Genomic DNA, 15,909 nt, shown 5'->3' with positions numbered 1-15,909 from the left:
GAGAGAGGGATGGATGGATGGATGGATGGATGGAATGAGGAAGTTAGAGAGAATGCTGGGGAGCTTCCTACATGCTGGGGAGCTTCCTACATGCTGGGGAGCTTCCTACATGCTGGGGAGCTTCCTACATGCTGGGGAGCTTCCTACATGCTGGGGAGCTTCCTACATTCCAAGAAGTTGTTAAAGCTGAGAGAGAGGGGAGGAGGTGATGGATGAGGGAGGAGGTGGTGATGGATGAGGGAGGAGGTGGTGAGGGAGGAGGTGGTGATGGATGAGGGAGGAGGTGGTGATGGATGAGGGAGGAGGTGGTGATGGATGAGGGAGGAGGTGGTGATGGATGAGAGAGGAGGTGGTGATGGATGAGAGAGGTTGGGAGGGATAGCGGACGTGATGGATGAGGGAGGGATAGAGGACGTGATGGATGAGGGAGGGAGGATGAGGGAAGAATGGATGAAGTGGTGGATGACAGAGGGAGGGAGAGGAAGTGATGGAGGGATACAGGAAGTGATGGAGGGGATGAGAGAGGGAGGGGGTGATGGATGAGAGAGGGAGGGATACAGGAAGTGATGGATGAGAGAAGGAGGGATACAGCCCAACGGTAAGATGGAGAACAGGAGAAATAGCGGGATGAGGAAATTAAATGTAAACAGGTGTATAGAGGTGTTGCCGACAGCCCTAACCCTCTCTCCTCTCCTAGGTAACATGTTCCCCACTCTAGGTGACGTCCACCTGGCTCCCTTCACAGACCAACAGTAAACAGGTGTATAGAGGTGTTGCCGACAGCCCTAACCCTCTCTCCTCTCCTAGGTAACATGTTCCCCACTCTAGGTGACGTCCACCTGGCTCCCTTCACAGACCAACAGTAAACAGGTGTATAGAGGTGTTGCCGACAGCCCTAACCCTCTCTCCTCTCCTAGGTAACATGTTCCCCACTCTAGGTGACGTCCACCTGGCTCCCTTCACAGACGAACAGTTATACATGGAACAGTTCACCAAGGCCAACTTCTGGTGAATCTCCTTTCACTTTACTTACTACCTTCATTTAACAAGCTACAGTCTAACTCTCACTTATGCAGCTTCTGGTGAATCTCCTTTCACTTTATTTACTATATTATTAAAACTTCATTTTCACCTGAAAAGTGTTGGGGGGGGGGGGGGGGGGGATTCACCAGACCTTAGTTACAACTATACACAAATGTTTAATTGTCACTACGTCAACTAACTAAAGCCACTTCCCACGGTCTCTCTCTCTCTGTTTGTCAGGTATCAGCCATCGTTCCATGGTGTTGATCTGTCATCACTGAGAGAAGCTGCAGTAGACGAGTATTTCAGACAACCCATTGTGGTGAGACTCTTTCCCCCCCCCAATATGGTTCTCATCCTCAGTTTCTCTATTCTAGTAGGTTCTCATCCTCAGTTCTCTCTCCCCTCCTCTCTCTCTATTCTATTAGGTTCTCATCCTCAGTTCTCTCTCCCCTCCTCTCTCTCTATTCTATTAGGTTCTCATCCTCAGTTCTCTCTCCCCTCCTCTCTCTCTATTCTATTAGGTTCTCATCCTCCCCTCCTCTCTCTATTCTATTAGGTTCTCATCCTCCCCTCCTCTCTCTCTCTATTCTATTAGGTTCTCATCCTCCTCTCTCTCCCCTCCTCTCTCTCTATTCTATTAGGTTCTCTCTCCCTTCCTCTCTCTCTATTCTAGTAGGTTCTCATCCTCCCCTCTCTCTATTCTATTAGGTTCTCATCCTCCCCTCTCTCTCTATTCTAGTAGGTTCTCATCCTCCCCTCTCTCTATTCTATTAGGTTCTCATCCTCCCCTCCTCTCTCTATTCTATTAGGTTCTCATCCTCCCCTCCTCTCTCTCCCCTCCTCTCTCTATTCTATTAGGTTCTCATCCTCCCCTCCTCTCTCTCCCCTCTCTCTATTCTATTAGGTTCTCATCCTCCCCTCTCTCTCTATTCTAGTAGGTTCTCATCCTCCCCTCTCTCTATTCTATTAGGTTCTCATCCTCCCCTCCTCTCTCTATTCTATTAGGTTCTCATCCTTCCCTCCTCTCTCTCCCCTCCTCTCTCTATTCTCTTAGGTTCTCATCCTCCCCTCCTCTCTATTCTCTTAGGTTCTCATCCTCCCCTCCTCTCTATTCTATTAGGTTCTCATCCTCCCCTCCTCTCTCTATTTTATTAGGTTCTCATCCTCCCCTCCTCTCTCTATTCTATTAGGTTCTCATCCTCCCCTCCTCTATTCTATTAGGTTCTCATCCTCCCCTCTCTCTCTATTCTATTAGGTTCTCATCCTCCCCTCCTCTCTCTCCCCTCCTCTCTCTCTATTCTATTAGGTTCTCATCCTCCCCTCCTCTCTCTCCCCTCCTCTCTCTCTATTCTATTAGGTTCTCATCCTCCCCTCCTCTCTCTCCCCTCCTCTCTCTATTCTATTAGGTTCTCATCCTCCCCTCCTCTATTCTATTAGGTTCTCATCCTCCCCTCTCTCTCTATTCTATTAGGTTCTCATCCTCCCCTCCTCTCTCTCCCCTCCTCTCTCTCTATTCTAGTAGGTTCTCATCCTCCCCTCTCTCTATTCTAGTAGGTTCTCATCCTCCCCTCCTCTCTCTATTCTATTAGGTTCTCATCCTCAGTTCTCTCTCCCCTCCTCTCTCTATTCTATTAGGTTCTCATTCTCAGTTCTCTCTCTCTATTCTAGTAGGTTCTCATCCTCCCCTCTCTCTCTATTCTATTAGGTTCTCATCCTCCCCTCCTCTCTCTCCCCTCCTCTCTCTCTATTCTATTAGGTTCTCATCCTCAGTTCTCTCTCCCCTCCTCTCTCTATTCTGTTAGGTTCTCATCCTCAGTTCTCTCTCCCCTCCTCTCTCTATTCTATTAGGTTCTCATCCTCAGTTCTCTCTCCCCTCCTCTCTCTATTCTATTAGGTTCTCATCCTCAGTTCTCTCTCCCCTCCTCTCTCTATTCTATTAGGTTCTCATCCTCAGTTCTCTCTCTCTAATTCAGTATGCTTTAATGGCATGATTGACAAGGTGAATGTTGCTGAAGCCAAGTCACTCAGAACAACTATCAAAATAAAATAACTATATACATACAGTTGAAGTCAGAAGTTTACATACACCTTAGCCAAATACATGTAATCTCAGTTTTTCACAACACCTGACATTACATCCTAGTAAAAATACCCTGTCTTAGGTCAGTTAGGATCACCACTTTATTTTAAGAATGGGAAATGTCAGAATAATAGTAGAGAGAATTATTTATTTCAGCTTTTATTTCTTTCATCGCATTCCCAGTGGGTCAGAAGTGTACATACACTCAATTAGTACGTGGTAGCATTAGTACGTGGTAGCATTGGTACGTGGTAGCATTGGTACGTGGTAGCATTGGTACGTGGTAGCATTGGTACGTGGTAGCATTGGTACGTGGTAGCATTGGTACGTGGTAGCATTGGTACGTGGTAGCATTGGTACTTGGTAGCATTAGTACTTGTTAGCATTAGTACTTGGTAGCATTGCCTTTAAATGGTTTAACTTGGGTCAAACGTTTTGGCCCATTCTTCCTGACAGAGCTGGTGTAACTGAGTCAGGTTTGTAGACCTCCTTGCTCGCACACACTTTTTCAGTTCTGCCCACAAATGTTCTGTAGTATTGAAATCAGGGCTTTGTGATGGCCACTCCAATACCTTGACTTTGTTGTCCTTAAGCCATTTTGCCACAACCTTGGAAGTATGCTTGGGGTCATTGTCCATTTGGAAGACCCATTTGCGACCAAGCTTTAACTTCCTGACTGATTTCTTGAGATTTTGCTTCAATATATCCACCTAATTGTCCATCCTCATGATGTCATCTATTTTGTGAAGTGCACCAGTCTCTCCTGCAGCAAAGCACCCCCACAACATGATGCTGCCACCCCTGTGCTTCACGGTTGGGATGGTGTTCTTCGGCTTGCAAGCCTCCCCCTTTTAACTCCAAATATAGCGATGGTCATTATGGCCAAACAGTTCTATTTTTGTTTCATCAGACCAGAGGACATTTCTCCAAAAAGTACGATCTTTGTCCCCATGTGCAGTTGCAAACCGTAGTCTGGCTTTTTTATGGCGGTTTTGGAGCAGTGGCTTCTTCCTTGCTGAGCGGCCTTTCAGGTGATGTCGATATAGGACTCGTTTTACTGTGGATATAGATACTTTTGTACCTGTTTCCTCCAGCATCTTCACAAGGTCCTTTGCTGTTGTTCCGGTATTGATTTGCACTTTTCGCACCAAAGTACGTTCATCTCTAGGAGACAGAACGCGTCTCCTTCCTGGGCGGTATGAGGGTTACGTGGTCCCATAGTGTTTATACCTGCGTACTATTGTTTGTACAGATGAACCTGGTCTGATTTCTTTTGATTTTCCCATGATGTCAAGCAAAGAGGAATTTAGTTTGAAGGTAGGCCCTGAAATACATCCACAGGTGCACCTCGAATTGACTCAAATGATGTCAATTAGCCTATCAGAAGCTTCTAAAGCCATGACATCATTTTCTGGAATTTTCCAAGCTGTTTAAAGGCACAGTCAACTTAGTGTATGTAAACTTCTGACCCACTGGAATTGTGATACAGTGAATTATAAGGGAAATAATCTGTCTGTAAACAATTGTTGGAAAAATGACTTGTGTCATGCACAAAGTATATGTCCTAATCGACTTGACAAAATTATAGTTTATTAAACAATACATTTGCGGAGTGGTCGAAAAACTAGTTTTAATGACTCCAACCTAAGTGTATGTAAACTTCCGACTTCAACTGTATATCTCTATCAATCTAATACATAAATGTAATGATCTGTCTCTGTCTCTGTCTCTGTCTCTCTCTCTGTCTCTCTGTCTCTCTGTCTGTCTCTGTGTCTCTGTGTCTCTGTCTCTCTGTCTCTCTGTCTCTGTCTCTCTCTCTGTCTCTCTCTCTGTCTCTCTCTCTGTCTCTCTGTCTGTCTCTCTGTCTGTCTCTGTCTCTCTGTCTCTCTGTCTCTCTGTCTCTCTGTCTGTCTCTCTGTCTGTCTCTCTGTCTGTCTCTCTGTCTGTCTCTCTGTCTGTCTCTCTGTCTGTCTCTCTGTCTGTCTCTCTGTCTGTCTCTCTGTCTGTCTCTCTGTCTGTCTCTCTGTCTGTCTCTGTCTCTCTGTCTCTCTGTCTCTCTGTCTCTCTGTCTCTCTGTCTGTCTCTGTCTCTCTGTCTGTCTGTCTCTCTGTCTGTCTCTCTGTCTCTCTGTCTCTCTGTCTGTCTCTGTCTGTCTCTCTGTCTGTCTCTGTCTCTCTGTCTGTCTCTCTGTCTGTCTCTCTGTCTGTCTCTCTGTCTGTCTCTCTGTCTGTCTCTGTCTGTCTCTCTGTCTGTCTCTCTGTCTGTCTCTGTCTCTCTGTCTCTCTGTCTCTCTGTCTGTCTCTCTCTGTCTCTCTGTCTCTCTGTCTGTCTCTGTCTGTCTCTCTGTCTGTCTCTGTCTGTCTCTCTGTCTGTCTCTGTCTCTCTGTCTGTCTCTGTCTGTCTCTCTGTCTGTCTCTGTCTCTCTGTCTCTGTCTCTCTCTCTGTCTCTCTCTCTGTCTCTCTGTCTGTCTCTGTCTCTCTCTCTCTCAGGACACCTTTGATATCCGTATCCTCATGTCCAAGTCTGTCAAATACACCGTCAACTTCCTGGACGCGAAGGAGGGGGATCTGCACAGGTGAGTCCCATCGCCTCCTCTCTCCTTCTGGGGCCTGTAGTATTTAGAGAGCTCTCCTTCTGGGGCCTGTAGTATTTAGAGAGCTCTCCTTCTGGGGCCTGTAGTATTTAGAGAGCTCTCCTTCTGGGGCCTGTAGTATTTAGAGAGCTCTCCTTCTGGGGCCTGTAGTATTTAGAGAGCTCTCCTTCTGGGGCCTGTAGTATTTAGAGAGCTCTCCTTCTGGGGCCTGTAGTATTTAGAGAGCTCTCCTTCTGGGGCCTGTAGTATTTAGAGAGCTCTCCTTCTGGGGCCTGTAGTATTTAGAGAGCTCTCCTTCTGGGGCCTGTAGTATTTAGAGAGCTCTCCTTCTGGGGCCTGTAGTATTTAGAGCTCTCCTTCTGGGGCCTGTAGTATTTAGAGAGCTATCTTCTTCAGAAAGAGACTTGGAGTAGGAATGCTGATCCAGGATCAATTTAGCCTATTTTTAGATGATAATGAATGGACAGGGGAGCTGATCCTAGATCAGCACTCTGAGACTGGTTATGAATCCAGGGCCTGATGTTGTGTTTAGTCTGAGAGTTCTGGTGACTGAGGTTACTGCTGAGAGTTTAGTCCACTTAAACCTCTCTCCTCTTTCTCGCCCCCCTCTCTCCTCTTTCTCGCTCTCCTCTTTCTCGCCCCCCTCGCTCCTCTTTCTCGCCCTCCTCTTTCTCGCTCCTCTTTCTCGCCCCCCTCTCTCCTCTTTCTCGCTCCTCTTTCTCGCTCCTCTTTCTCGCCCCCCTCTCTCCTCTTTCTCGGTCTCCTCTTTCTCGCCCCCCTCTCTCCCTCTCCTCTCCCCTCTCTCTTCTCTCTCTCTCAGGATGGAGATTCCCTTTAAGTTCCACATGATGACGTCAGGTCTGGTCCATGGTCTGGCCTTCTGGTTTGACGTGGCTTTCATCGGCTCAGCGTGAGTCCCCTGTGTGTGTTGTGTAAACTCTTGTCAGTCTTGATTGACCTGCTTTCCTTAATCTTTTCTGTGTGTGTGTGTGTGGGTCCATCTGACTGTGTGTGGGTCCATCTACAGTGGGGCAAAAAAGTATTTAGTCAGCCACCAATTGTGCAAGTTCTCCCACTTAAAAATAGGAGAGAGGCCTGTAATTTTCATTATAGGTACACCATCAACTATGACAGGCAAAATGAGAAAAAAATCCAGAAAATCACGTTGTAGGATTTTTAATGAATTTATTTGCAAATTATGGTGGAAAATAAGTATTTGGTCACCTACAAACAAGCAAGATTTCTGGCTCTCACAGACCTGTAACTTCTTTTTTTAGAGGCTCCTCTGTCCTCCACTCGTTACCTGTATTAATGGCACCTGTTTGAACTTGTTATCAGTATAAAATACACCTCAAACAGTCACACTCCAAACTCTACTATGGCCAAGACCAAAGAGTTGTCAAAGGACACCAGAAACAAAATTGTAGGCTGGGAAGACTGAATCTGCAATAGGTAAGCAGCTTGGTTTGAAGAAATCAACTGTGGGAGCAATTATTAGGAAATGGAAGACATACAAGACCACTGATAATCTCCCTCGATCTGGGGCTCCACGCAAGATCTCACCCCGTGGGGTCAAAATGATCACAAGAACGGTGATCAAAAATTCCAGAACCACACGGGGGGACCTAGTGAATGACCTGCAGAGAGCTGGGACCAAAGTAACAAAGCCTACCATCAGTAACACACTACGCCGCCAGGGACTCAAATCCTGCAGTGCCAGACGTGTCCCCCTGCTTAACGGTTTTAGAAGCTTTAGAGTGTTTTCTATCCAATAATAATTATTATATGCATATATTAGCAATTTTTTATAATTTTTTTTCCAGTTTTCTAGGGGTACCCAATTTCTCCAAAGGGGGCGTAAATCTGCCATGTCTTCAACAGGTTAAGCCAGTACATGTCCAGGCCCGTCTGAAGTTTGCTAGAGAGCATTTGGATGATCCAGAAGAAGATTGGGAGAATGTCATATGGTCAGATGAAACCAAAATAGAACTTTTTGGTAAAAACTCAACTCGTCGTGTTTGGAGGACAAAGAATGCTGAGTTGCATCCAAAGAACACCATACCTACTGTGAAGCATGGGGGTGGAAACATCATGCTTTGGGGCTCTTTTTCTGCAAAGGGACCAGGACGACTGATCCGTGTAAAGGAAAAAATGAATGGGGCCATGTATCGTGAGATTTTGAGTGAAAACCTCCTTCCATCAGCAAGGGCATTGAAGATTAAACGTGGCTGGGTCTTTCAGCATGACAATGATCCCAAACACACTGCCCGGGCAATGAAGGAGTGGCTTCGTAAGAAGCATTTCAAGGTCCTGGAGTGGCCTAGCCAGTCTCCAGATCTCAACCCCATATAAAATCTTTGAAGGGAGTTGAAAGTCTGTGTTGCCCAGCAACAGCCCCAAAACATCACTGCTCTAGAGGAGATCTGCATGGAGGAATGGGTCAAAATACCAGCAACAGTGTGTGAAAACCTTGTGAAGACTTACAGCAAACGTTTGACCTCTGTCATTGCCAACAAAGGGTATATAACAGTATTGAGAATCTTTTGTTATTGACCAAATACTTATTTTCCACCATAATTTGCAAATAAATTCATTAAAAATCCTACAATGTGATTTTCTGGATTTTTTTCTCATTTTGTCTGTCATAGTTGAAGTGTACCTATGATGAAAATTACAGGCCTCTCATCTTTTTAAGTGGGAGAACTTGCACAATTGGTGGCTGACTAAATACTTTTTTGCCCCACTGTAACTGTATGTGTGTGTGTGTTTATCTAACTGTGTGTGTGGGTCCATCTAACTGTGTCCAGGGTAACAGTGTGGCTCTCCACCTCTCCTACGGAGCCTCTGACCCACTGGTACCAGGTCCGCTGTCTGCTCCAGTCCCCTCTCTTCACCAAGGCAGGAGACACCCTGTCCGGCACTGCAACGCTCATCGCTAACAAGAGGTGAGACACACACACCCCCGGGTAACTTTACCACTCACACACCTAAACAGGTAACACCCACCTGTACACCTAAACAGGTCACACCTACCTGCACACCTAAACAGGTCACACCTACCTGCACACCTAAACAGGTCACTCCCACCTGCACACCTAAACAGGTCACACCCACCTGCACACCTAAACAGGTCACACCCACCTGCACACCTAAACAGGTCACACCCACCTGCACACCTAAACAGGTCACACCCACCTGCACACCTAAACAGGTCACACCCACCTGCACACCTAAACAGGTCACACCCACCTGCACACCTAAACAGGTCACACCCACCTGCACACCTAAACAGGTCACACCCACCTGCACACCTAAACAGGTCACACCCACCTGCACACCTAAACAGGTCACACCCACCTGCACACCTAAACAGGTCACACCCACCTGCACACCTAAACAGGTCACACCCACCTGCACACCTAAACAGGTCACACCCACCTGCACACCTAAACAGGTCACACCCACCTGCACACCTAAACAGGTCACACCCACCTGCACACCTAAACAGGTCACACCCACCTGCACACCTAAACAGGGCACACCCACCTGCACACCTAAACAGGGCACACCCACCTGCACACCTAAACAGGTCACACCCACCTGCACACCTAAACAGGTCACACCCACCTGCACACCTAAACAGGGCACACCCACCTGCACACCTAAACAGGTCACACCCACCTGCACACCTAAACAGGGCACACCCACCTGAACACCTAAACAGGTAACTACCACACTGAACACACACACACACACCTGCCAAGGTACCCTTAAAGGATTCATCTGACCTGTGCTCCCAGACAGAGCTATGACATCAGTATGGTGGCCCAGGTGGACCAGACAGGAAGCAAGTCTAGCAACCTGCTGGATCTCAAGAACCCCTTCTTCAGGTCAGAGGCACTCTCTACCCCTCTTCTCTACCCCTCTTCTCTCTCTTCTCTCTCTCTCCAAGTCAACGACACTATACCGTCTCTCTCTCTCTCCAAGTCAACAACACTATACCGTCTCTCTCTCTCTCTCTCTCCAAGTCAACAACACTATACCGTCTCTCTCTCTCTCTTTAAGTCAACAACACTATACCGTCTCTCTCTCTCTCTCTCTCTCTCCAAGTCAACAACACTATACCGTCTCTCTCTCTCTCCAAGTCAACAACACTATACCGTCTCTCTCTCTCTCTCTCTCTCTCCAAGTCAACAACACTATACCGTCTCTCTCTCTCTCTCTCTCTCTCTCCAAGTCAACAACACTATACCGTCTCTCTCTCTCTCTCTCTCTCTCTCTCCAAGTCAACAACACTATACCGTCTCTCTCTCCCCTCTCTCTCTCTCTCTCCAAGTCAACAACACTATACCGTCTCTCTCTCTCTTTCCTTCTCTTTCACTTTCTATCCCTTCTGTTGTTCCTAAAGCTGTTATTTATCTGCTATCTATCCTCTTTATCGTGGTCTCAAACCTCTTTCCCTGCTAGACACGTTAAAGTCCTCTGTATATGACCTACTGTCCCTGAGCTTGCCTCCCTCTGATTGGTTGATTGTGTGTTCCGCAGGTACACAGGCAGCACGTCAGCCCCGCCCCCAGGCTCTCACTACTCCTCCCCCTCAGAGAACATGTGGAGCAATGGAGGAGTCTACAACATGAACCAGGGTACGCACACACACACACGGCATTAATCAGGTTCTATACGCACACACACACACACAGCATTAATCAGGTACTACACACACCATACACATATAGATCTATACGCACACACACACACGGCAGTAATCAGGTACTACACACACATATAGATCTATACACACACACACAGCATTAATCAGGTACTACACACACATATAGATCTACACTCACACACACACAGCATTAATCAGGTACCACACACATATAGATCTATACACACACACACACAGCATTAATCAGGTACCACACACATATAGATCTATACACACACACACACGGCATTAATCAGGTACCACACACATATAGATCTATACACACACACACACAGCATTAATCAGGTACTACACACACATATAGATCTATACACACACACACACACGGCATTAATAAGGTACTACACACATATAGATCTATACACACACACACATATAGATCTATACACACACAGCATTAATCAGGTACTACACACACATATAGATCTATACACACACACACACGGCATTAATAAGGTACTACACACATATAGATCTATACACTCACACACATATAGATCTATACACACACAGACAGGTGAATACAGATGTGTCTCTCTGTTGTTAATGTGTCTCTCTGTCTATCAGGAGGGATGCCTGCTGTGTATGACCTCAGTACGGTCATCGGTGGCGGGGGCTCCACCGTGTCTCACAACAATCTCATCCCTCTTGGTACGCTGTGTGTGTGTGACTGACCAACCCCTAACCCTCTTTTCTGTTCTGTATAGCCCTCAAATTCAAATCTGAATCTCCTAAGCCAGTTTCACTGTTTTTTAAAAATGAATCCCTTCTAATCAGGGACTGATTTCCACCTGGGAGACCAGGTGGGTGTGTAATGAATAATCAGGTAGAAAACCAGCAGTAGTCTAGACGTTCCAGGGACTGATTTCCACCTGGGAGACCAGCTGGGTGTGTAATGAATAATCAGGTAGAAAACCAGCAGTAGTCTAGACGTTCCAGGGACTGATTTCCACCTGGGAGACCAGCTGGGTGTGTAATGAATAATCAGGTAGAAAACCAGCAGTAGTCTAGACGTTCCAGTGTTCCAGTGGAATACCTCTGCTGTATCGGGTTACAACATACTGGAAATGTTCCCCAAGTTTTCCAGAAATTCCAGTTAGAATATTCCTGGAAATCCGTTATTCGTCTTACCAGGATTTGTGGAAAGGTTGTGAAAGTTACTGGGATGTTGTAGCCCTGACTGTGTGTAATGTCAGTTGTGTATCTATGTGTTGGACTCCGGCTGTATCTGTAACTGACCTTTTGTATACTAGTTTTGCTGTGTTTTCTTGTTCCAAATAAAATTTGCCAATTTGTAAATTATCTCCTCTCTGTGTGTGTGTGTGTGCGCGCGCTTGCACGTGTGTGTGTGTGCGTGGGCAGTGAACACAGGGGTAGTGAACCATACATCTTCTAGAGTTGGGTCTATCATGAGTACAGGCGTGGGCCAGGGTGAGTGAGTGTGTCGCCATGGTTACAGAGCTACAGCTGTTTACTGTTGCTAATGTTGTAGTCTTGTCCACAGTTCAGTTAGTGTGTGGTCTGACATTTTAGTTGTTTTAATGTTTGATTTATTTTAGATATATCGTGCTTTCTAGTCCAGCACTAGGTTTTATCTGGGTCTGGGAAACTGTCCCGAGCTTCTCTTTGAAGACCGCAATTCACTTCCTGTTTTCTCTCTTCCTCAGGAGTGACAACTGGACAATCGGGGCCCGGCAACAGTCCTCAATACCCAATCAACAACAGCCAGTTCACCATGGGCGGGCCTTCCATCTCCATGTCGTCTCCCATGGCGATGCCTAGCAACACTATGCACTATGGGAGCTAAGACCTACCAACCGTCCGTAGCTCCCCCTCTTCCCTCCCATCCCCCTCTTCTCTCTCTCCCTCCCACCCCCCCTCCTGGAAGGAAACCAAACTAGACTGATAATATGGACGTGCCTCTCCTCCCTTCACCCCTCCGTTCTCTTGTTCCTGATGTCTCCGGCCCAACTACACACTGACAGGGTTGGATAGGTTTAGGGCTGTCAAATGTCCAGGTTCTCCATTCTGGTTGGAGGATTTCTGATGTCCTACTTGTTCTGTCTGGATTGCAACCCGTTGATGGTTTAAGTAATGTTGCCTAAACACATCCCCTTGATCTCAACACATTCTGAGGCAGAGTGAAAGGTGTGTGCTCGTAACCATTCTGTTTTATGTATTCACAACCCACATAGAAACATTTAGAAGGATCTTATGTACTTACTGTGGCTATGGGGGTTTAGAAACGCACACACACAGTTGTATTATACACACACACACACACACACAGTTGTATTATATACACACACACACACACACACGTTGTATTATACACACAGAGCCTCCTGCAGGACAGAAATGACTTTGAGCTTCTGTGAAGTTTTATCAGTCACTCCCATCTTCCCCAGCCCGTCGCTTGTGACCCAACGTCCCGATCAATAAATTCCTGAATCCTAACCTTTCACCCAAGGTTACCTTATTCAACCGACCAATCAAATCAAACCGTCTGAGTGTCTGACCAAACCGGCAGCTACGAGGAAGAGAGGGTGATCCAGGTTTTAGCCAATCGGGACAGGAGATTGTCTCTGTAGGGCGGGGTCTGTAGTCGCTGTAGACTAGCCAGGGGTTCTGTAGGGTGGGGTCTGTAGACTAGCCAGGGGTTCTGTTCTGTAGGGTGGGGTCTGTAGACTAGCCAGGGGTTCTGTTCTGTAGGGTGGGGTCTGTAGACTAGCCAGGGGTTCTGTAGGGTGGGGTCTGTAGACTAGCCAGGGGTTCTTTAGGGTGGGGTCTGTAGACTAGCCAGGGGTTCTGTTCTGTAGGGTGGGGTCTGTAGACTAGCCAGGGGTTCTGTAGGGTGGAGTCTAGACTAGCCAGGGGTTCTGTAGGGTGGGGTCTGTAGACTAGCCAGGGGTTCTGTAGGGTGGCGTCTGTAGACTAGCCAGGGGTTCTGTAGGGTGGGGTCTGTAGACTAGCCAGGGGTTCTGTTCTGTAGGGTGGGGTCTGTAGACTAGCCAGGGGTTCTGTTCTGTAGGGTGGGGTCTGTAGACTAGCCAGGGGTTCTGTAGGGTGGGGTCTGTAGACTAGCCAGGGGTTCTTTAGGGTGGGGTCTGTAGACTAGCCAGGGGTTCTGTTCTGTAGGGTGGGGTCTGTAGACTAGCCAGGGGTTCTGTAGGGTGGAGTCTAGACTAGCCAGGGGTTCTGTAGGGTGGGGTCTGTAGACTAGCCAGGGGTTCTGTAGGGTGGCGTCTGTAGACTAGCCAGGGGTTCTGTAGGGTGGGGTCTGTAGACTAGCCAGGGGTTCTGTAGGGTGGGGTCTGTAGACTAGCCAGGGGTTCTGTAAGGTGGGGTCTGTAGACTAGCCAGGGGTTATGTAGGGTGGCGTCTGTAGACTAGCCAGGGGTTATGTAGGGTGGCGTCTGTAGACTAGCCAGGGGTTATGTAGGGTGGCGTCTGTAGACTAGCCAGGGGTTATGTAGGGTGGCGTCTGTAGACTAGCCAGGGGTTCTGTAGGGTGGGGTCTGTAGACTAGTGAGGGGTTCTGTAGGGTGGGGTCTGTAGACTAGCCAGGGGTTCTGTAGGGTGGGGTCTGTAGACTAGCCAGGGGTTCTGTAGGGTGGAGTCTGTAGACTAGCCAGGGGTTCTGTAGGGTGGCGTCTGTAGACTAGCCAGGGGTTCTGTAGGGTGGAGTCTGTAGACTAGCGAGGGGATTCCTGGCACCTTACTGAATATGGCCCCTGTTGTTTAAGGTGTAATGTTTTCACTGTTTAACAAGTGTTTATTGGGAACTGTGAGACACGTCATGCAACCTCCTAGGAAATCCCAAATGGCTCCATATTCCCCAGTGGACTCCTTTGAAGGTCCCATGGGGCTCTGGTCTACAGATGTATGCTATATAGGGCGCCGTTTGGGACACTGACAGTCACCTTACAGACACATCATGTAGAGTGTTGGTCCCATGTTTCATCAGCTGAAATAAAAGATCCCAGACATTTTCCATACGCACAAACATTATTTCAAATTTTGTGCACAAATTTGTTTACATCCCTGTTAGTGAGCATTTCTCATTTGCTAATCTACCTGACAAGTTAAGGAATATCGAGAAGCTGATTAAACAGCATGATTGTTACACAGGTGCACCTTGTGCTGGGGACAATTTTAAAAGGCAGCTCAAAAATATGCTGTTTTTTTTGTTCACACAACACAACGCCACAGATGTCTCAAGTTGATGGAGTGTGCAATTGACATGCTGACTGCAAGAATGTCCACCAAAGCTGTTGCCAGATAATGTAATGTTAATTTCTCTACCGTAATCCAACATTTTATAGAATTTGGCAGTACGTCTAACCGGCCTCACAACCACAGACCACGTGTAACCATGCCAGCCCAGGACATCCACATCTTGCTTCTTCACCTGCAGGATCGTCTGTGGAGGAGGGGTGGTGCTGAGGAGTATTTCTGTCTGTAATAAAGCCATTTTGTGGGGCGAAACTCATTCTGATTTGCTTGGCCTGGCTCCCAAGTGTAGGCCTATACCTCACCCATTGCCTAGTCATGTGAAATCCATAGATTAGGGCCTAATTAATTTATTTCAATTGACTGATTTCCTTCTATGAACTGTAACTCAGGAAAATCTTTGAAATTGTGTCATGTTGTGTTTATATAATTGCATTCCGACCTGAAGATCAGGATTGGTTGATTGATTTGAGGCGGGTGTAGTAACGAGCTGGAGGAAAAGTGTGACACTAATCAGGCCCCAGAGGACTGGAGTTACCCATCCCTGAGATAGACTCAGTCCCCCCCTACATCTTCTGTTAGGGAGATGGGAGATACCCGTCCCTGAGATAAAGACTCTTACATCTTCTGGTTGGAAGTTACCCATCCCTGAGATAAAGGCTCAGTCCCCCCCCCCCCGTCCCCCCCCCCCCCCTACATCTTCTGTTTGGGAGATACCCATCCATGAGATAAAGACTCTTACATCTTCTGTTTGGGAGATACCCATCCCTGAGATAAAGGCTCAGTCCCCCCCTACATCTTCTGTTTGGGAGATACCCATCCCTGAGATAAAGACTCAGTCCCCCCTACATCATCTGTTAGGGAGATACCCATCCATGAGATAAAGACTCAGTCCCCCCTTACATCTTCTGTTAGGGAGATACCCATCCCTGAGATAAAGACTCAGTCCCCCCTACATCATCTGTTAGGGAGATGGGAGATACCCATCCCTGAGATAAAGACTCAGTCCCCCCTACATCATCTGTTAGGGAGATGGGAGATACCCATCCCTGAGATAAAGACTCAGTCCCCCCTACATCATCTGTTAGGGAGATACCCATCCCTGAGATAAAGACTCAGTCCCCCCCTACATCTTCTGTTAGGGAGATGGGAGATACCCATCCCTGAGATAAAGACTCAGTCCCCCCTACATCATCTGTTAGGGAGACACCCATCCCTGAGATAAAGACTCAGTCCCCCCCTAC

At 47.3% G+C, this 15,909-nt stretch overlaps 1 protein-coding gene across 2 annotated transcripts in view; it reads left to right on the top strand.

The window, feature by feature from the left end:
- LOC139423721 (histone-arginine methyltransferase CARM1-like) overlaps positions 1 to 12,710 on the top strand; it is a 17,395-nt gene extending 4,685 nt beyond the window's left edge. The window contains exons 7-16 of one of the 2 annotated variants that reach the window (XM_071175335.1): positions 918 to 1,008; positions 1,264 to 1,345; positions 5,597 to 5,682; positions 6,521 to 6,610; positions 8,508 to 8,645; positions 9,501 to 9,590; positions 10,246 to 10,343; positions 11,000 to 11,083; positions 11,795 to 11,863; positions 12,100 to 12,710. In XM_071175335.1, coding sequence (XP_071031436.1) covers positions 918 to 1,008; positions 1,264 to 1,345; positions 5,597 to 5,682; positions 6,521 to 6,610; positions 8,508 to 8,645; positions 9,501 to 9,590; positions 10,246 to 10,343; positions 11,000 to 11,083; positions 11,795 to 11,863; positions 12,100 to 12,239 — 968 coding nt within the window. In that variant the 3' untranslated portion in view covers positions 12,240 to 12,710. The remainder of the gene's footprint in view (positions 1 to 917; positions 1,009 to 1,263; positions 1,346 to 5,596; positions 5,683 to 6,520; positions 6,611 to 8,507; positions 8,646 to 9,500; positions 9,591 to 10,245; positions 10,344 to 10,999; positions 11,084 to 11,794; positions 11,864 to 12,099) is intronic. The other variant, XM_071175334.1, reaches the window with a different exon arrangement.
- The last annotated feature ends 3,199 nt before the right edge of the window (positions 12,711 to 15,909 follow it).

This window comes from Oncorhynchus clarkii, chromosome 13 (assembly GCF_045791955.1).
Source record: "Oncorhynchus clarkii lewisi isolate Uvic-CL-2024 chromosome 13, UVic_Ocla_1.0, whole genome shotgun sequence".
In the NCBI taxonomy this organism is placed as follows: domain Eukaryota; kingdom Metazoa; phylum Chordata; class Actinopteri; order Salmoniformes; family Salmonidae; genus Oncorhynchus; species Oncorhynchus clarkii.
Note: the sequence above shows the minus strand (reverse complement) of the source record. Positions and strands in the feature narration are given on the sequence as shown.